Source organism: Terrapene carolina, unplaced genomic scaffold (assembly GCF_002925995.2).
Source record: "Terrapene carolina triunguis isolate 2854851 unplaced genomic scaffold, T_m_triunguis-2.0 Scaffold247, whole genome shotgun sequence".
Classification (NCBI taxonomy): Eukaryota; Metazoa; Chordata; order Testudines; family Emydidae; genus Terrapene; species Terrapene triunguis.
The window spans coordinates 4,172,134-4,193,620 of record NW_020664598.1 but is presented as its reverse complement, the minus strand read 5'-3'; the positions used below and the strand labels follow the sequence as shown (position 1 = coordinate 4,193,620).

The 21,487-nt window shown below is 52.8% G+C and overlaps 1 protein-coding gene across 1 annotated transcript in view; it reads left to right on the top strand.

Annotated features, from left to right (window-relative positions):
* Positions 1-8,667: 8,667 nt before the first annotated feature.
* The window catches only part of CYTH4 (cytohesin 4), a 32,276-nt gene continuing 19,456 nt past the window's right edge, over positions 8,668-21,487 (top strand). The window contains exons 1-3 of the mRNA XM_024212982.3: positions 8,668-8,733; positions 16,974-17,056; positions 20,980-21,044. Of these exons, the coding sequence (XP_024068750.1) occupies positions 8,715-8,733; positions 16,974-17,056; positions 20,980-21,044 (167 nt within the window). The 5' untranslated portion in view covers positions 8,668-8,714. The remainder of the gene's footprint in view (positions 8,734-16,973; positions 17,057-20,979; positions 21,045-21,487) is intronic.

The following is a 21,487-nucleotide window of genomic DNA, read 5'->3' as shown; positions in this document are numbered from 1 at the left end:
GAACCACCTTCCTGCCTGGAACGCGATACAATCCACAGAGACATCTAGTGGCTGAACAGCATAATTGCATGTGAAAGTATCGTTTCAGACCCCCTTCCAGCCACTTTGCCCTGAGCAGATGGTCTCCCTTCTATCCAATCTGCTCGCATTATTCTTAAACAAGGGACCCTCAGCTGGCTGGAAGGGACCTGATTATATAACAAAAGGGGAAATTAGCTTAGTCTGTGAAATACACGCACACATCCATGGAGGGCCAGATTGTGAGCCATTCAGTGAAAATATAACAAACCAAATAATGCAGGGGTTGGCAGTTCACTAGCTATATAAGCATCTCAAACCTCCTGCCATTGTCCCAGCCAGTATCACATGCCCTAACCTCCTGCCCAGCAGGGCAGGGCAGACCCTTGGATGCTGGGTCTCAGATGATGCTCTGTGTCTCTCTCTCAGAGGGCCCAAGGACTCCTTCCTGGTAGTCTGTACAATGCAGCATCTTGAGAACCAAGCCGCATGGGGGCAGGGACTGCAGTGTTACCAATAGCCAGCCTTGCCACCCGCATTGGAATTTCAGCCTGGGGTGGATGGTAGAGCCCCCTCTGATTGGCTGCTTCTGGGAAAGAGCAGCCAATCACAACTGCTGCAGCAAGCAGGCAGAGCTTTCCCCCACTCCAAAGGAGTTTTTGGGTAGGGGAACGGTGTGAGGGATTAGCCAACACCATTCTCACAGCAGGGGAGGAGGGACTAGAAAGCACCTAGCAGCTCAGGGCACTTCTTCACCTTCCTCCCCCCCTCCTGTGAACAATGGGTCAGTCTGCTCTCTGCTCCTCCTCCCCCACTCCCATTCCTGGTGCATTCTCAGGCCTGGAAGGGGGCATGGGATGCCTGGAGCTGCCGGGGGGGGGGGCAGTGGTTCACTGAGGGGCAAGGGGCAGGTGTGGGACTGGGCGGGGGGGCACAGAATTAATTAATTATAATTTTGGGGCACCATCAGGCAGCCAGAGGTAGCCCTGTGGTGGGGACAAAGGCCATCTTAGTATATAAATTTACTGCACCCTATGCCCCCCCCTCTGCACACACACACACAAACTATACTGGGGCTGGGCCGGAGGAGTTCAAAAACCAGTAGACAGACCAAAACCATAATATTAGCTATAAAAAATCTCCTGATTTTGGGGCTAATCTCCTGATTTGTCAGGATTCTTGAACTTTTGGGGTTAGCAAGACTAGGCTTTGGGAAGGTTGTTCTCCGGTGTCCTGCCTCCCACAGTGGCCAGTCGCTGATCTTTCCAAGGGAGGTGCAAGAATCCCAGCAGGTAGGCGGTCACGAGATAACCTGCCCCCAGGCGAAGTTTCTCCAGTTGCTAGAGGTTGGCATTAGTGCTGAAGCATGATGGAGTGCAACCCTTCCACAACTCCTGGTTACTTATTGTAGGTGGAGCTACCAGCTATGTCTATGTCTATACTGGAGCTGGCCGGTCTCATTCCCAGCTCAGGCAGACATACACATTCCAGCTCACGCAGCACTAGCATGCTGATGACAGGTGACGGCAGCCCCATCGGAGAGAGCAGATGTATATTCAGTGGGCTAGCCCAGCCGCTGCATTGCTATTTTGAACACACTAGCTTGAGCAAAGCTAGCTAGGGTGACCAGATGCCCCAATTTTATAGGGACAGTCCTGATATTTGGGGCTTTTTTTATATGGGCTCCTATTACCCCCCACCCCCTGTCCCGATTTTTCATACTTGCTATCTGGGGAATTGGCGCAGTACAGATTGAGTGTAACAGCATTGAAGAAGAAGGACGGAGAGACAGTAATTGACAGAGCAGGGATGGAGGAGGTCTGCAAGGACTTCTATACAGAACTGTTCAAATCAAGAATCAACGTCCCTCTCCCAATGCTCCAAGAATCAGAAGAACGCGTCCCCCCAGTAATCGTCAGCGAAATCCGAAGCGCACTACACCAGATGAAGAAGGGGAAAGCTCCAGGCAAAGATGGAATAACCTCAGAAATGATTTCTGCAGGAGGCGAAAAACTTTGAAAGGCCCTCGCTTTAAGATTCAGTCGATATCTTGAAGAAGGAAAAACACCATCAAGCTGGAAGGAGTCGAATACCATCTTGCTGTACAAGAAGGGGGATCGAGAAAATCTTAAGAACTATCGCCCTACATGCCTGCTCTCTCATATCTATAAACTCTTTACAAAGGTGATAACGAACCGACTCTTGCAGAGTCTGGATGAACAACAGCCAAGAGAGAAGGCAGGGTTTCGAAGAAATTTCAGCACGATCGACCATATATTTACCCTTAGCCAGCTCCTAGAAAGAGCGAGGGAATACAAACTCCCGCTGTGCGTTGCTTTCGTCGACTATGAAAAGGCCTTCGATAGCGTCGAGTTCAACGCAATATTAAAGGCGCTCGCAGAGCAGGGCATTAACATGCAGTACATCAGTTTGTTGAAGGAGGCGAATACTGGATGTACAACAGACATTACTCTCCTCGAAACTCCCCTCTGCATCCCAATCGAGAAAGGCATAAAGCAAGGTGATACGATTTCACCGAAACTATTTACCGCCTGCCTTGAAATGGTTATAAACAAGATCAATTGGAGGAGTGGTGTTAATATAAATGGAGAACGATTATCTCATCTCAGATTCGCAGACGACATCGTACTAATTGCCGAAAGCACCAACCAACTACAGAGCATGCTACAAAGACTCGACAAGAAAAGCAGTCAGGTAGGTCTGAAAATGAACCGTTGCAAAACGAAATACATGCGATCAGATGTCTTACGAAAAGCCCGAATAACGGTAACAGGAGAAGAAATTGAAGAAGTGGAACAGTACATATATTTGGGCCAAGAAGTTAACATTCGCCAAGACATGAACGGAGAACTCTCGCGAAGGATTCGGGCAGGATGGTGTGCGTTTAATTCCATCAGGGACATCCTCAAAGGAAAAATCGACAAGACCACACGTACAAATATCTTCAATTCAACAGTGCTGCCAGCCATGCTGTATGGCAGTGAAACGTGGGCAGGGCCAGCTTTAGCAGGTGCGGGGCCCCACGCCGGGAGGCGAATTGTCTCGCGCCCCCCTGCCCCAACTCTGCCCCAGCCCCGCCCCGACTCCGCCCCTCCCTAGCCCATTGGATCCCTCCCCAAATCCCCACCCTGGCCCCGCCCCCCAGCCCCGCCCCTCCCTGTCTCATTGGATCACTCCCCAAATCCCTGCCCTGGCCCCGTCCCCAGCCCCGCCCCCTCATTGCTCCATTGGATCCCTCCCCAAATCCCTGCCCTGGCCCCGCCTCTTCCCCAAGCACGCTGTATTCCTCCTCCTCACCCCTCCCTCCCAGGCTTGCGCTGATCAGCTGTATGGCGGCGCAAGCGCTGGAGGGAGGGGGGAGAAGCAGGATGTGGCTTTTTTTTTTTTTCCCCGCTCCACCGGCAGCCCCGGACGTTGCGGGGCCCTCTTAGGCGCGGGGCCCCATTCCGGGGAATCGGCCAAATCGGCTTAAAGCCGGCCCTGAACGTGGGCACTGACAAAGAGAGAAGAACAGCCGCTGTCGGTAGCTGAAAGGGCAATGGAACAAGCTATGTTGGGAATTTCCCTTCTGGATCATATCCCAAATGAAATGATTAGCGAACGCAGTGGTGTGAAAGATATTGTCGTGGAAAGCAGATATAATAAGATACGATGGGCGGGCCACATAGCACAGTTCACGGACAATAAGTGGACCGCAATCATTACTGAGTGGTACTCACGAGAACAGAAAAGACCACCTGGTCGGCCTCCAAGAAGATGGAAGATGACATTGTTAAACGTTTCGGACGAACGTGGAGAAGAAAGGCAAGAATGCGAGAAGAATGGCGGATGTGTTGTGATCGGCGCAGTCTTAACGACAGCTGAAGACCGATCGATCCAGGTGATCCAGGTGAGGCTATCTGGTCACCCTAAAGCTAGCACATATGTGTAGGGTGACCAGATGTCCTGATTTCATAGGGACAATCCTGATATGCGGGGATTTTTCTTATATAGATGCCTATTACTCCACTTCACCCCCATCCTGATTGTTCACATTTGCTGTCTGGTCACCCTACATATACATCTACCTGAGCTGGAAATTGCACTTCCCAGCTGCAGCGTACACGTAACCTGTGGCTCCAGGCACAGGAGCTGGGAGCAGGGCCACAGTGCTCCCTCTACTGGCACCGATGCAGGATGGAGGAGAAGGAGGAAGCTGCCTGTCTCAAATACAAAGGAGTGTGGTGTGGGGTAGGAGCAGGAGCAGAGAGGGACAGATGTGGGGGGATAGGAGCAAGGGTGGAGAAGGGCAGGAACCAAGGATGAGGAAGGGTAAAAGCACGGCAGAGGGGGAAGACAAGAGCCATGGAAATGGGAGGATAAGAGTGGGACGGGGTGGGGAAGATGTGCAGGAGCTGGGGACAAGGGCAGGAGTGGGAGGATGAGGCAAGGACAGGAGCCAGGGGAGGACTGGAATTGGGGGACAGGGACAGGAGTTGGACAGAGGGAGAGCAAGAAGCCAAGGGAATAGCAACAAAGGAGAGGTCAGGGGCAGGAATGGGAATAAGGATAGAAGGGGACAGAGAGAGGCTGGGGAAAAAATATCTGTAACCACTAGAGCACACTCCCCTACAGAATCTGAAAGTTCACAGAACCCAAGAGTCCAGAGTTTCACCATTCCTCTGCTGTCTAACAAATAGCTGTGAAACCCCATGGCAAAGTATGTGTCTCCATCCCCCTCTACTGGCAGGTCCACAGAGAAGATAACAGACTTCTACTGCTACCAGTTACGCCATTACTTCCAGCCTAGAGGACTGTGCTGTGAATCTAAAGATTCCAACCATAATGGTCCCTTCTGACCTTAAAGTCTATGAGTCTATGCTGATGACCCATAGGGTGGTGGGAAGGACAGTCAGTATGGTTCCATGTGATGAAATGATTGGCTTTTAAATGTTTAAAAAACTTAGAAATTTACATTCTGAAAAATCTGTGCTAAAGGAACATTAAGGTTGCAAAGTCAAGCACAGCAGTGTTAAGACAGGCCAACATTAGACTAGGAGAATTGGTGGCATCTGCCCCCTTGAGACCTTCTAGTGCAGGTGCCATGGGCTTGGAGGCCCATGGGCGGAAGAGGCTTATATCCTGGAATTACTTGGCGCAGCTACATCCTCAGCACACTATGATTTGCCTTGTGCCCCTCTCCAGCCACCAAGGGGTGCTCTTGGCCAGGGTTTGCTGCCCTGGACGTAAGGGGGGGAAGGGGAGGCTGGCTTCCGGCATGTCTTGTTTCTCGCACAGAGTTTGAGGAAGAAGCTAGGAGGAAGAGGAAGAGGAATTTGTCGGTGAGATGGCTGTGCTCTGACAGACTCAACCAGGCCTTGCTGTATCGTCTTTGCAGCTTGGTGACCCAAAGGGGAGGTGGGATTGCTGCGGAACCCAAAGGGGAGCAGGGGTCAGGCGGCGGAGGAGATGGAGGTTCAAATATGAGGCTTCCCCAGCCTACAAATCCAAGTTTGGGGAGAAACTTGAATAACTCCATTGCTCCCCTTTCCAGTCATCCCAGATGTCACCCTGCCCCATCGCCCAACCGTTGTCCCTGTCCTTCCTTCTTACCTCAGTGTACCCTGTCCTGTCACCCCCCGACAGCTCCCCAGGCCAGGAACAGCATGCGTGGCAGCAGAGAAAGGCTCTTCCGGGGGGACTGTAGGAATGACTGGGAAGGGGAACTCCTAGCCCAGCACAGAGGCATGGGGAAAGCAGGAAGTGGGAGCAGATGAAGAGGCCTGGACCCTAGCCCAGGGGATGGGAAAGGAAAGTGGGAATAGATGAGGAGGGGGTGTCTTGTATCCCGGCACAGGGACATGAGAGAGAGGACTCTACCAATCAAGGGGGGGAAGATATGTGTACCCAGGGCTCAAATGGCAATTACTTCACAAGGAGCGATGCAGCCTTCTCACATCCCACCCCACCCCGGGGGACTGGGGCATCCTTGACTGCGTGCCTGGCCAGTGCAGAAGGGCAGCGTGATGGGTTCCAGCCCCAGCTCTATTCCCCTTTTGCCTGCTTCACTTCCCCACTGGCTCAGCTTCCCAGCAATTGCCTCCTGCTTTTTGTTCTTCCCTTACTTCCTCCCCTCCTGCGGCTCTTTCCTGCTCGACTGCTTGCTTTCTGTGGTCTTTGATTAACTGACGTGTTCGTTTCGCCTGGGTTGAATTCAGACATAAGGTCACTAGTGAAATGAGTGCAGGGGGTTCTCAGACCAGTCATTCCTGGATGTTTAGCCGCAACACCGATTCCCCAAGACTCACAGGATCCCCCAAGACTGGCCGCCTCCAATGAGGAAAGAACCTGGAACTGGAATAGCAGAGGGGACGCTGGCAGAGTTGGTGAGGGGGCCAAGAGCGAGGGGAACTGCAGGGCAGAGTCGAGGGGCAGTGGCGGAGCTGTGTCAGCAGCTAGCACTGGATGAGCAGGGAGAGCTGCAGGCCAGGGATGAGGTGCCTCTGAAGAGCCGTGTGGGGATCCCAGTACTGGGATAGGAAGGGGTGCTGCAAGCCAGGATACAGAGCTGTGGGAGGTCTGGAAAGCAGGTCTGAATGAGGCTCATTGGCAGAACTCGGCCAGGGCCTCTGGGGCTGAAGCGAGGGAGGGTGCTGAAGGTCAGGACTGAGCTGCGTTGCCTGCACTGTGCGGGTTTCGTACAGAGGCTCCTCCCCTGGGTTGGGGGACCTAGAAATCTCAGCTTGCATTTAATAAAAGCCCCAAACAATAAGTTTCTAGCCTTTTGCCTTGTGAAAATGGCCTTGGACATGTAAACCTGAGGGGGGAGGGGATTTGTCACTGCTTCTTCCTAAAAATGGTGGGTTATTCATGATCATCCCCCTGCCCGTGGCTGCTTGGGTTTAGCCTTTGGGACGCCTGTAATCCACAGCTGTGGAGCGCTGGATTTGTGGGAGGACCCCAGGCCCCACCTGGGCTGCCACAAGCTCCCTTCCCCCTCAGTGAGCCCCAATCCTCCAGTGTATTTGGAAAATTGTCCCTTGAAAACCTGTTTTACATGGTAGCAACTGTGCACAGAGTCCAGCCCAAGCGGCCAGACTGTAGCTCTGCAGCAGGAGGCCGAGGGTGACATGAGGAGCTTTCCAATCTCCTCATTTTATATAAAATGAGCCAGTTAGCTTTGGGGTTGCCCCAGGGAACCATCTTCCAAACCCTCCCCACAACCCGATGGCCAGTCCCGTGCACGGTGCAGTGAGTATAGCAGGCAGGGATTGGGGAAATGGCTTTGCAAGCTGCTCAAGAGAGGTAATGTTAATGCAGTAGCAGGGGGTGCTCTTGGACCGAGGGGCATGGGCACAGTTGGTGGAGGGCAGAATTGGAACAGCACAGCATGCAGCAGTGAGGTGCATAGGCGGAGCTGGGGGTGGGCTCAAGGCTGGAATAGCAGGGGGTGCTGCAGGGCAGGAGCGAGGGGCCCGGGGAGAGCTGGGAGGCAGAACTGAAGAAGCACAGAGTGCTGCCGGGCAGGAGCGAGGTGCTCTGGCAGAGCTGTCGGATGTGTGGAGGAGAAGCCTGCCAGACACCTGCTCACGTTGTGCTCGGCTTCAAGACAGCTGGCACTGTCTCACCATCCTCAGCCATAAGCCTGACAGAGAAGTAAGTGAGAGGAATCCTGTGGGCAGGCCACCAGATCACTTCTACAATGAACTGTATAAGGCCCTGTGAATCCCTTGCCCTGCAAGAGGCTCTCGGAATGTTGATGCCAGCTGTCGAGCTCCCCCTGTGGGCACAATGCCCTCCCGTCCTTCCCTCTCAGAGCATGTCAGGGCCATCATGTATAATAGACAATAGACGTGGCAACCAAGTGCAATAACCTCAAGGGGAAGTGTGCAGCTTTCCGGGGCTGCGGGGAGGGGAAGAGAGAGCTTGACACTGGCAGCCCCGGTGGTTGAAGTCCTATACTCTCCAGAACAGACACAGCACAGGCAGGGCCAGGGCAAGGCTTCCACAAGGGAGGGAGCGACTCTAGGGATGAGAGGGGAGCTCACTCGCCATGGCCCAGTCAATCCTTGCTGAGGGGCCTGCCCAAAAGGGACCAGTGTGGGATGGGGAGAAAGGAACCTGGTCTGGATACAAGTCCATCAGCTGTCAGCAGGGGGCAGTTCAGGACCCAGCACACACTGATTTTGGAATTCTCACCCACCTGCCACCTATTGCTGATTTCTTTTGGGAGCTTAGCGCAGGGATGGGGGGGGGGGAGGTAAATGTTTCCCAGCACAAAACCATCCACTAAACAAGTTGGCTCTCTGAGTTGCCAACTTCCCTCTTCCTCTCTGCCCAGAGCACGCTGGATCAAACCAGATGACAGTGAATCTCGAGAACAACCCCCACAGCAAAGACCTGAATGGCTGCCCATGTTAAAACAGCATGGCTTTTGCTCGTGGCTTGGTCCATTTTATTTTTAGGAAGTAACCAAGAAGGGTTTGTACGCTCTGAGAAACATGAGTTCATCACTGCTGTCACCAATATGAGCAATATGGGGAGGAGATGGGGGTGGAGCCTCTAAACAACGCAGTCCATGCAGCTGACACACTTTTAGGTGGAAGTAGTGCTAATTGTGGCAGGCACTCACAAGAGCAGTGGGGAAAGAGAAACTGACGGCTGTTGAAAGAATTCTCCTTTCAGCAGGTCTCAGGATGGAGGTTTGTCCCACCGGTAAGTCTTTCTCCTGTCTTGTTGCTGCAAGTGTTGCTAACCCACTAGGCTCTGCCAGGGCAGTGTCACCAGCTGGAGTGGGGTGCTGGGGAGGAAAGGGGAGACGAGGAGTTCCCCAGATGCTTTGGGTGGGAGGTGTTAGCTTGCAGGTGTTGTGCTGTTTTCACCTCCCTCCATCCCTCCCAGTTATTCAGGACCTGATCCAGCTCCCTGCAGATGTTCCACTGACATTAATGGGACCAGGGTCAAGCCGTTACTGAGCTTTGTACAGACAGGACATCTCTGAGGAGGAAGGTTAAATCCCTCATGTCAGTGACCCTCAGACTAGCTAGATAACAAGGAGGCATGGAGTACGCCAGGCCCAGCCTGGGGCATCAGAGGTGCATGGTGCTCTGACTGTAAACAACAGATTCCTTTGATGCAGCCTCGGTGTGACAGGAACAGAGGTGCAAAAGCATGACTTGCAAGTTCAAGAGCGAAATTGTGAAAGCCTTCACTTCCCTGCTCCAGCTGGGGCTAGTGCAAAGTGAGTGTGTGTAAACCCCCAGTGTTCTGATTGGGCAGAGCGTGGCACTGGTGTAAATGACGGCCTGTGGGGCACAGTAAATCAGAGGAGACAGGGAATGGCCCACAGCTATTGCCCTCTCCCCACCAGCTGGAAATGGGGGGTGGGGGAGAGGGAGCCCAAAGACTCAGCTCAGCAATAAAATCATAGGCCTGGACATATCCCTGCGAACCACAGAAACACGACGGACTCCAAAAGAAGCTAGAAAGACAGAAGTAGCCGAGAGGCGATGAGCGAGATAAAAACTTATTTCCTGGTTTGGTAAGTGGTGGGCAACAAGGAGGGGAGCTGACAGAGAAAGGGATCCTGGCTGGCCTCACCATGGCAAGGTCAATTGTCCAAGGAAAAGGTGGATCTCAAAATTGGTTGTCCAGCACGAAAATATGGTTGCTCTAATGTTGTTAATAGCCACAGTGAGTTACTTGACATTATTAATATTGTTCTGCTTTGTACTGCAGTAGTGCCTGGGGCCCCAATTGTAAACCAGGGGCCACAGTGCTAGGTGCTGTACAAACACACAACAAAAAGTCCTTGCCCTGAGCAGCTTAAGTGGAGTCGTTGTATTTCTGTGATTCGCATGGATATATCTAGGCCTATGATTTTATTGCCGAGCTGAGCTATTGGTCTTCGGGCTTGGTTTGACACTGGCAGACATTTGGGGAAGGGTCTTCATTGGCAGGAAATCTGCCTTGAGGCCTTTGGAGCAGTGAAAGGTACCCACCCCCAACCCCATCCCGCCTGGGGACACACAGCTGGCTGGCACCGGTTCAAAAGTCAGCTGTGCTGCCTGGGGAGGAGGCATGGTCAGAGGGCCAAGAGTTTGCCCGATTGAGTGTGTCCCTCAGGCAGCTTTCAGTGAGGAAGCTTCTGCAGTTTAAGGTTGCCCAGCCCATAGCACGACCCCAGTGAGGGGTGGGGGTGTGAATACTCCCTTGTCCTCTGCCTGGAGTGAATCCCACTGGGGCGCAGTGACACCTGCTGGCGCTGGGGGATGCCATTTGCACCTCTCTGGGCCAGCTCCGGGGAACCAAGCCCATTGTCTGTTTCTGTGGAGAAAATGTTCTACTTCCTCTCCTCCCTCACAGTCCATGGACAGGGCGAGCCTGAAAGGTGGCGACTCCCACCCCTTTCCCTTGGAGGGGGGGGGCGAGGTGAGCGACTTCATCTTGTGTGTTCCTATGTGGGAGAGAGCTACACCAGCAGGGCCATGGGCTGGGCTGGGCGATGGAGCCTGCGCTCATAGGCTGGAGTATGGTGAGATGATCATGTCAGAATCAGAACAGTGGTGAGGCTGGGAGAGGGATCCATGCGAGGAGGAGGGTGAGGAGCTCCGGGGTCTGCTACTGCCTCTCATTGGCTGTAAACTCAGCCTCATACCGAGGTAGACCAAAGGCCTGTGTATTGTGGAGCCTGCATTTAGCCTGGCTTCTGGTATTGCCAGCACAGTTTTGTACCCATTACTGATGGAGGGAGGAAATTGCAGGTGCAGTTGTTCGTGTCTGCAGCGGTATGCATTTAGATGCCTAGCTACAGTATGTGGTTTTCGGTGGGTCTGGCTAGTTAAATCATTGTGTTCATTATTTGGCATGTGTGCTGTGTGGTCACCAAATTTGCACCATCCACGCTGGAGGTGGGTTTTGAAAATACAGGTCTGAGCCTGTCTTGGGGAGATGCTAGGAGTTGATGAAACCTTTGGGGGCACTGACTCACTGGTGCATTGGACTTGACTTAACTAATTCCTGTTCAGTGTGGGTGAAATTTACCCCTGGGCAGAGGGCCCATACATGGTCTATGCATCATTTATGTCCCAGTTAAGTCCTCAACATAGGGCTTACGTGGAACTTAGCTGGTGCTTAGACTCTGGGTGGGTCCTCTGTACCAGATGTGACCTTCTTCACCCTGTGATTGCAGTGCTACGCCCAGGCTCATCTTTAAGGTATTGGAGTGGGCCAGTGCGAAGAGCCACTGGGACTCTCTCTTCCCAAGTTCCCAGGCTCCGTTTTCTATAAAAGCAGGGAATGAAAGAAAGGGGAACCATTGCGCTGCTGTCAACCTCCTCTGCTGTTGGGAAAATAGAGGCCAGCTGTCTGCATTGGAGTCTATGCACATTATTATTATTTATTACCACAGTGCCTAGGAGCACTAAGCATGGACCAGGACCCCACTGTGCTAGGTGCTGTACAAATACCGAACCAAAAGATGGCCCATGCCCCAATGAGTTTATAATCTAAGTAGAATAATTGCCCTCATTTAACCATTCAATTGATTCAATTGACAGTTCTTCAAATAAACCACTCGATTCGGGCTCATTGCAGGATTTTGTGGGCAAAAGGGTGAATTTTAGGATATTTTCTCTCCTTTCCCCACCGATTTAACTACAGAATCCAAAGCAGGCAACAAAGGACTCAAACTAGCCATCTTGTGTCTCCGCTACCAAAATGCAGAGGTTTGGGATGCTTGCTAGGGAAGCACAATGAAAGAGAGGCGCATACATTAAATTCATGGACTTATTAAGTTACTTTCAATCGGAGTTAGGCACCTCACCTGCTTAGGTGCTTCTGAAAATCCCACTAGATGCATCTTTAGGTGCCTAAATCCCTTCGTAAATCTGACCCACCTGCCCCGTTTCTTGCTCACTCTCATCTTTATTCCCCTTGTCTCCCCTTCCATGTCTGACTCAGTCTGCCCATCACTTTCTCCCTGCCCCCATCCTTGTGTAAGTGTGGGAATGGTCCTGCTATTGTGGGGAACTTTCCTGGCTTATACATTACCCCGGTGAAATGGGCTAGCGAAAGTCTCTGAGTCCTCGCTCCCACTTCCTTTACCCAGAGGCCTGCCTGACCTTGAGGGCTCCCCTTCCACTCTCCTCCGTGGCAGAGTCCTCGTAACCCCAACAAATCCGGGCCCAGGATTCCTGGGGGGCTCGACCCCCAACCTTGTCATGGTCACATAGGGCAGGGGCTAGGGTGTCCCCACTCCGGGGTGCTCTCTCTGCACTGGATGCTTCCCTGCCCACTGATCATTACATACAGTTCAAAGCAAATACAATGTATTAAACTGCAATCAATTTTAAAAAAATAAGGAAAAAATGGGAAAGGGTAAAGGAAAACCCATCACCCCACTCTGTGGCATGGGGATGTCACAACCAGCGTCTCTGGAATGTCAGGGCAGTTCAGTCTGTTTCTCACAAGTCCCAGGCCTCCTTCTCAGGCCCTGGCTGTGCTGCAGAGACGCTGTGGGTTGGACACTTGCTCTGGCGGTGGCCACACGCTCTCAAGCTCTAGGTGCCAGGACCCTTCTTCCCAGCGTCTTCCCCGCCCCGTCGGGGTTACGATCCCCATCCATGTCTGGCCTGCAGAGCCTCTTGACTGAGGCGTCTCTCTGTGCTGGGCCTACTGCCCAGGGTCCCCCTCCCTCTCCCCAGCTGCTCACCGCACCCAGCTCCGGACTGCTCCAGCCCCAGCCCCAGCCCCAGCTCCACTCTGCCTCAGCACGGCTGCTGCTGCTTCTCTGCCCCCTCTGGCTCTGGTTGCTGCAGCTCCCCTCCCAGCACAGGTCGGCTCTGTGGGCTGCTTCTGTGACTCTGCTCCCAGCACCTACCTGCTTCCTGGCTGCTTCTCTGGCCCCTCTGACTGGCACAGCTCTGCTCCCAGCCCAGCTTGGGCCCCTGCTTTCTCCTTAACTTGGCCCCACTCAGTCTGACCCAGGCAATTCCAGCTCACATGGAGGACGGGACCCCCGTGGCCTCCTGTCATGCTGATTAGCCTGCCCGCCCTGTCAATCAGGCTGACCTGGAGCATTGGCCTCTGTCCATTGTTCCTGGGGACTGTCAGTCTCAGGGTCCTGATTTCCCCTTGGTACTGGGAGCTAGCCAACCAAAACACCCCCATTGAGTTTTAGTAAGGGGACAACAGTCCCCTTACATTTGTCTACCCTTTTCTCTTCCAGTCAGGACAGGTGGGTTTTGTTTTGGAAAGTGCAAATTATTTATAAACACTATCAACAAGGCAGGCAGGGAATTCATTTGTTTCTTCGGCTGTTTGGCAGCATTCGCAAGGAGAGGGAGCCCTGTTATTTCCAGCCTCAGCTTGGCCACGTGGGTCAGTGGATGTCCTCTGGGGGGCAGATCCTTGTACTCGCTACATGCTTTTAAGCTGTTTCACCAAAGCAAAGCAGCCGTAGTGCCGGCTTCACTGGTCAGTGGAAGATACCCCCAGTGATGCAGCCCATCAGCTATAACAGCACCACAGCCATGAGGGTATGGAGCATAGCTGGGGGCGAGGCTAGGGAATATGTGCCCCTCCGCTGCTCCCCGGCTGCCCGAACAGCCCCAGGCAAAGATTGTAGCAGCCCTGAGGCTGCTCTTGCTCGCACCAGGGGCTGGCCTGGTCTCTTGTTGACCCTGGGATAAGGGGGCATAAAAGTGACATCAAGCCACCTTTGCCCCTTTCCCCTTTTGAGCTGCACTTGGTACAGGATTGGGGCTGGGATTTTGAATTGGAGTTAGGCAGCCCATTTGCCAGGCAGTAAGCCATCATAATTCACTTGTCGAGCCTGCAGGTCTGGTTGTCACAGATTGCTAATGCAGCCCTAGGATGCATGAGGGGAGGTGTTTCCAGCAGAGATAGGCAAGTGTTAGTACAAGGCACTGGTGAGACCTCATCTGGAATAGTGTGTGCAGTTCTGGTCTCCTATGTTTAAGAAAGATGGATTCAAACTGGTGCAGAGAAGGGCTACTAGGATGATCAGAGGAACGGAGAACCTGCCTCCCAAGTGGAGACTTAAGGAGCTTGACTTGCTTAACTTAACAAAGTGCTTCCTATAAATACATCACAGGCAGGGGCGACTCCAGGCACCAGCGCAGCAAGCGCGTGCCTGGGGCGGCCTGCCGGTTGCTGTGAGGGCGGCAGTCAGGCGGCCGTCGGCGGCGTGCCTGCGGGAGGTCTGCCGGTCCCATGGTTTCGGTGGCAATTCGGTGGCGGGTATGCCGAAGCCGCGAGACCGGCAGATCACCTGCAGAAACGCCGCCGAATGCGCGTGACTGCAGACCGCCCGCAGGCATGCCACCGAAGGCCGCCTGATTGCCGTGCTTGGGGCGGCAAAAAGCATAGAGCTGCCCCTGATCACAGGGATAAACACCAGGGAGGGAGAGGAGTTATTTAAGTTAAGGGCCCATGCTGGCACAAGAACAAATGGATAGAAACTGGCTATCAATAAATTTAGGCTAGAAATTAGACAAAGTTTTCTAACTATCAGAGGAGTGAAGTTCTGGAACAGCCTTCCAAGGGCAGAGTGGGAGCAAACACCCTAACTGGTTTTAAAATTATTTTTAATGGAGATATCCCATCTCCTAGAACTGGAAGGGACCTTGAAAGGTCATCGAGTCCAGCCCCCTGCCTTCACTAGCAGGACCAAGTACTGATTTTGCCCCAGATCCCTAAGTGGCCCCCTCAAGGATTGAACTCACAACCCTGGGTTTAGCAGGCCAATGCTCAAACCACCGAGCTATCCCTCCCCCCAGCTTATCAAGACTGAGCTTGATAAGTTTATGGAGGGGATGGTATGATGAGGTTGCCTACAATGTCATATTGCCCATCCATGACCGCTATTAGGAAATCTCACCGATGGCTAGTGATGGGACACTAGATGGGGGGCAGCTCTGAGTTCTACAGAGAATTCTCTCCCAGGTGTCTGGCTGGTGGGTCTTGCCCACATGCTCAGGGTCTAAGTGATCGCCATATTTGTGGTCAGGAAAGAATTTCCCCTCTGGGTCAGATTGGCAGAGCCCATGGAGGGGTTTCACCTTCCTCTGCAGTGTGCGGCGCGGGTCACCTGCAGGGTTGAACTAGAGTAAATGGTGGATTCTCTGTCATTTGAAATCTTTAAATCAAGATTTGAGGGCTTCAGTAACTCAGCCAGAGGTCATGGGCCCACTACAGGAGTGGGTGAGTGAGGTTCTGTGGCATGTGGTGGGCAGGAAATCAGATTAGCTGGTCATGATGGTTAGCCTTCTGGCCTTAGCATCTATGAGTCTATGAGAACAGGCATTTTCCCATCCTACCTGTGTTGCATGGGGCTTGGACAATGCTGCTTCCTCCAGGTCTCCACCAAGGCTGCCTCCAGAGTTGGGGGATATGCTCCTTCCCAGCCCTAGGTTCCAAGCTCCCGTCCACGCAGCTGTCCCCAGTCTCAGTGGCTTCAACTCAGTCAAGACAATTTGTGTGCATGTATACAACTGTCTGCAGGAAGCTGGGTAAGGGTTACTGCTTGGAGTGACTCTGCCCCCTTTGTCTGTGTTGGGCATCCCCAGGGCATGTGAAGCCTGGAGGGAAACCAGTAGAGTTCAGTGAGCAGCACTGGGGGGCGTCAGACTCTAATCGGGCTGCCCCATCCCTCACTCTTCTGGGAAGCTGCAGGAAACAAGCCCCTGTGCTCTGAGATCACTGTTCTTTCTCCCCCTTCTCTTTTCTCTCCCCTGCCACAGCTGATTCCTTCTCCTTTTCCACCCTATTTTTAGACATTGTTCCGTGTATGCGAGGCACACTAAGAGAGTTTCCAAGCCAGCTGGTGAGACTTCCCCTTTCCCCCCAGACACGGGAGGCCCAGGGCATTTGGTGTGTGCACTAACGGAGCAGGATACCTGCTGGACTGACCTGACACAGGGGCAGGGAAGGTGTTTGCCTAAAGAGAAGCTCCTGGACTGGGGCTGAGTGAGAGCTCTCGACACGCCAGTGCGTGTGGGTTGATCTGTGGTTCCCCTGAACTCCATGCCTTCCCTTGCCGCTGATATGGACTCTCCGTTTCTGCTGCTGCAGCTTCCTATTTCTCCTCTGATTCTTGCTGAATGCTCGCTCTGGCCGGAGTGTATTTAGCTGGTCTGCTGTCGCTCCATTTCTTCTTCTAGGTCTTTTATGAATCATTCTGTGGTCTTCTCATCTCTGTCATCACTTGTCTTCCTGTGAAGAGAGGAAGCAAGAGCAGCCCTAGTTACATCTATGTTTAGCCTGTGGTCATTGGAATATCTTCCCAGCCCCATCACTCCTCTTCCTCAGATGACCCCCCAAATTCCCTCCCCTCAAAATGGCATCAACTTAGACTCTCTCTTAAACCATTTCTCTGTGTCCCATTTGCATTTGTTTCTTGCATCTGTTTCTGCATTTAATAGAAGAGCTTGAATTTCTGAGAGACCGAGAGAGATCGAGTCAATGGCTTTTGATTGGGTTAGATTTTGTATTTAGGTCACTGCTTTATCAAGTTCATTTGTCCTGATCTTGCTCGTGAAAGAAGCTCGTTTGTATGAGAAACCACAAAACAAAATTTGGCAAGATTGAACACTGCTACTTGGGAGAGTCCTGGGAGTGAAACGGAGGGGATTGTTGCAAGATCAGGGCTGAGGGACATTGGCATTGAGGTGTAGTGCCCAGGACTGGTGTGTCAGGGGGTGCTGCAGGGTCAGGAGGAGCATTGGTAGAGCTGGGATTGGGTCCCAGGAATAGAATAGGAGGGCAGGGTGCAGGGCAGGAGGGAGGTGCCATGGCAGAATGTTACGGGAAGGAGCAGCTCAGGACTGGAATGGCAGGGGTTGCTTTGTCCTGCCTACAATGTTGTGGGGTTCCGCTTGCCCTGAGACAGCTCCCATTCTCACTGGCATTCATTTTTCCTTTTGTATTTCCAGGGTCATCTGATCTGAGCGAGGCTGAAGAGGCTGAAATAGACACCATCAAGCGGCACAGGATGGCACTCCTGGAGGACATTCAGGTATGGGCCACCCCGCCCCTTCCCATCTCTGGACAGGCAGATCTTCCCAGAACCTGCTCTCTGGGGGAACTCTTTACAAACATCCCATCCCATCTAGAACAGTTCCCTGGCCTGGCAGGAGATACTTTCCCAAGCACCATCAGATCTGGAATGCTGAGGTTCATATGGCACCAGTCCTACCAATAAGCAGCATCCAGCCTGGGAAACTCTCTGTTGAAAGAGATCATCAAAGCAAACACTATAACTGGACATTTTGAAAAGGCTGGCAAACTTTATGAGCAATATTACTATAAGCCCAGATCCTCAGCTGGGATAAATCGAGGTAGCTTTGTTGATATGAATGGATCTATGCCAAATTACAGCAGCTGTCCCAATATGTGGAGTTACTATTAATTAGCATGTATTACTTGTCTAGGACCATAGCTGTGCATGGCAGTGTACAAAACCAAAACTGATAGTTTCTGTTCTATTCCATGCCCATTGTCATGGCATCTTAGCCCCTGCCCTGTGTCAAGCTGTCTGGAGTGGCTCACGAAACCTCAGGACAGCTACAAATCAGGGCACAACCCCCAAACTGGTTGTGTGTTTTTATCATTAGATTTAACCACCCATCAAGTGTGAATTCCACAGGCACTATAACAGCCTTAACACGGAGTCACAGACAGTCCTCTTGGGCACTTCAGTCTATCTTGCCACCCAGGCAAGCCTGCCTTTGTGACAGATGGTCCCTTACACCAAAAATCACAATATTCAGGTTACTCCCAGTTCCAAAGGACCAGTTACTTACCCCAGGTCATTTGTACCTTAAATCCAATACCAAAGACAATGCTTTTAGCCAATCCTATATTTAGGGCCCTACCAATTTCACGGCCATGAAAAACGTGTCATGGACCATGAAATCAGCCCTCCCCCAAGAAAACTGATCTCCACTGCTGCTAGGAGCCCAGGGCTCCTAACTGCTAGTCCAGCCGCACTGGGGGGGGGACAGGAGTTGTCCTTCCCCTGCACAGCTGCTCTTGGTGGGGAAATCAGACCCACCTCCAGAGGCAGCACAGAAATGAGGGTGGTACACCCTCACTTCTGCAGTGCAGCAGCCCAGGAGCTGGGCTCCAGGCCTTCCATCCTCCCGCCCCCCCCCGCCACGGCTTCTGCCGCAGCACCAGGCGCCAAGCTTGGGGCTTCCTCTCACAGTGGCTCCTGCCAGGCTGGGAGCTTTCGCTCACAGCGGCTGCAGCTGGAGCAATCTGGGCCCTGGGCTTCCGCCCCCCCCCTCCCCCCGCTCCAGCTGGACCTTGGGGCAGTCTGGGCTCGAGGCTTCAGTCCTGCATCTGCAGTCGGGGCACCTAGGCTCCGGGCTTCTTCCCCTGTGGCTCGTGCCGGGACTCGGGGTGACCTGGTAGGGGCTTCTGCCCTGGCACTTCTTCCAGGGCTGGGGCAACCATTTTTCCTGGTGGGCCCACAGATTGGCCAGGGGCCCCTGCCTTAATCTGTCCCTGGCATGGACTAGCAGCTAGGAGCCTCCAGCTGGGGCACTCCCAGCAGCATTGGGGGAGATCCTACCCACCTCCACCTCTGGGAACCTCTAACTGCAGGAAGCTGGGAGGGTGCTGTCTTCAGAGCCCAGCTCTGAAGGTAGCACAGAAGTGAAGGTGGCCATCTTGGGACCCACTTACACCTTTGCAACCCCTCTCATCCCCCATGATCCCATTTTGGGTGGGGACCCCCATGGTTACAAACCCTGAAATTTCAGATATAAACATCTGAAATTGTGAAATTGACCCATTTAAAAACCCTCTGGCTGTGAAATTGACCAGACTAGACTGTGGATTTGGTAGGGCCCTACCTATATTAAACTAACTAAAGGTTTATTAACTAGGAAAAAGAAATAAGGGAGGTATGACAAGGTTGAAGCAGGTAAACACCCACACCCCCATGAGTTACAATCGTAGGTTTCAAAAATAGAAGCTGCTGTAATGTTCAAGCGCTAGCTGTCCTTAGGGTTCATCCAGCTAAGCACCTTGGGGATCCCTTGCTTATGCTTAGAAATACTGCCCTCTCCAAATTCCAAGCAGCACAGTGATACAGATCCTTCTGGTCAGGGATTTTTATTCCCTTCCCCCAGAGTTCAAACTGTGATGGGATGAGGGTTCGTGCAGGTCCCCTCTTCGTGGGTGTGGGGGGAACAATCAGCAAAGTCTTTTGTCCACTGATGTTCCACGGTGGTTTATCTGGTGTCTATGGGCCTTCTTCTGTTGAGCAGGAGATGACACCTCTTGTGGTAAACTAGTATTTCACGCTTGGTAATGCTTCTTTTCTGACTGGGGGGGGTTTCCAGTTTCATAGCAAACACTTAAATATTACCTTATAGCTTGGGGTACAGATATTGCCAGTGAGATTAATGCATGCAGCAACTCACAAGCGTTCCATAAAGTCCAAACACATCTCTCTAAATCTAATACCCATTTTAACAATACTAATACCCAAGTGAGCCAGATTGGTTTCCAGCTATGCATTTGTCAGTGTTTCGTGAGGCCTAGGGGCCTTGCCATGAGCTGGCACCTGGCCTGCCAGCATCACACCCTGAAGAGCTTATTGAGCCAGCTCGATGGCGCTATGTTGATTTGCATCAGCTGAGGAGCTGGCCCACGATCTGCAGGTGCCCAGATGCACAGGTAACGAGTGCCTTGACTGGGACAGAAGGTTACGCCAAGTGCTACCAGATAAATAATCCCATCTCGTGCTTCGTGGTGTGAAGTGATTGCCATAGAGTCAGGAATGCAAGCCCCCTCCCCCCTGCCAGGTACAGCTTTGCACAACTGTCCATGTGCATTGTTTGTTTGCCGTCCCACTGCCAACGTAGGAGGCAGGAAACCTGAGTAGATGGACCAGAGGGCTGACCCAGTATGGCAGGAGACAAGATACTGGACTAGATGGGCCAATAGTCTGAATCAATCGTCTTCCCAAAGCTGGTTGGTAACCAGTCACTGCCCACTGGGGCAGGAGGTGCTTAGGTAACAGGGTCCCAGGATGGAGATTCATCCCCTGGGGAATTTCTTCAGCAGTCTTGGTGCATTATCACCGGGGTTAAACAGCTGGGAGATCTCAAATTGCCTATTGAGCAGCTGAAGGATAGTGCCAAGAAATAGGAATAATAACAGTAAATCATTTGTATCACAGTAGCCAAGCTCAGGGCTCTGTTGTGCTAGGTGCTGTACAAACATGTTCTCAGGGACAGTCCCTGCCCTGAAGGGCTTAAAATCTAAATCAACTCGCTGGGCAAAGGGTGGGAGGGGAAACAGAGGCATGGAGAGAACCCCAAGAACTTGGCTCCCTTTGTAACCCAGAGGCAGCCGATTAGGGGCCGGGAGCTATCAAGTGTCCAAAGGAGCTGAATTCCATGTTCAAATGATAGAATATAATGAGGAGCAGCCCCACCAGCTCATCAGTCTGTGCGGCAACTGCTGAATGACAGGGGCACAAGCAGCTCCCCCTGATACAGGATCAGCACACCCAAGCCCAAGGTGACTCCCCCTGCTTGGTAGCTGGTTCCACTGCCTCTCTGCACACCTTTCCCAGCTGCGTGGCTGGGCTACAGCAGGGAAAGGGGCACGGTGCAGCACCCAGGATCCATTCCAGAGCGGGCACAGACATGGGTCCCTGTTCTCCTGCTCCCTGGCTCGATCTGCACTCGACTTTTCAGAACATTTGCTCCCCACCCCCGCCTTCAGCCAGTGTCCAACATGGGTGGAGAAGGCGACCTGAGATCAGCGCCCTTTTTGATAAGACACCCTGGCTGGTCCCATTACAATGGCCAGTGAACTGGGCTGGCCCTGCCCATGCCAGCAGGGCTTGGCAGCCGCCCAGAGGTGAGGTCTCTCTCCCATCCCCTGGCTCGTTCTCACCCCCGTCTCTTCCTCCCACAGAAGCTGAAGGTGGAGATTGCGCAAGTGTTTGCGGAGATAGATTGCTTCCAAAGCGCAGAAGAGAGGTGAGGATCCAGCCATGTGCCTGCAGGGAGATGGCGATTGCATGGTTGTTCCTTTGGTGCATAGGTGGCATGGCTCTTCTTCAGGGTGGAGAAGGAACCAGGGGCCTGCTTTAATGCCCTAGCTGGAGCCTTTCCATTGACATCAGTGGGGGTTGGCTCATGTCCCAGGAGAGGGGAATCTTTCTGGGCACAGGGGAAATGATGGAGACAGCTGGCTTGCGCACTCTCTCGCTCTCATGAGATTTCTCTTTATTAGAGAGCAGTGAGTTCAGTAAAACACCAGCCCCTTGAGAGATTCCAGGCTCCATGGGGGTTAACACCCCCTGCCTTAGGATGGGCACAGGCAGGCGGGTGAGTGGCTTCTCTTCTCGGCCCTGGAGCAAGCCAGAACTGAGATCAGGAAACTCCTGTTGGGAATTCAGCCCCCCTCCTGCCCCACCCTG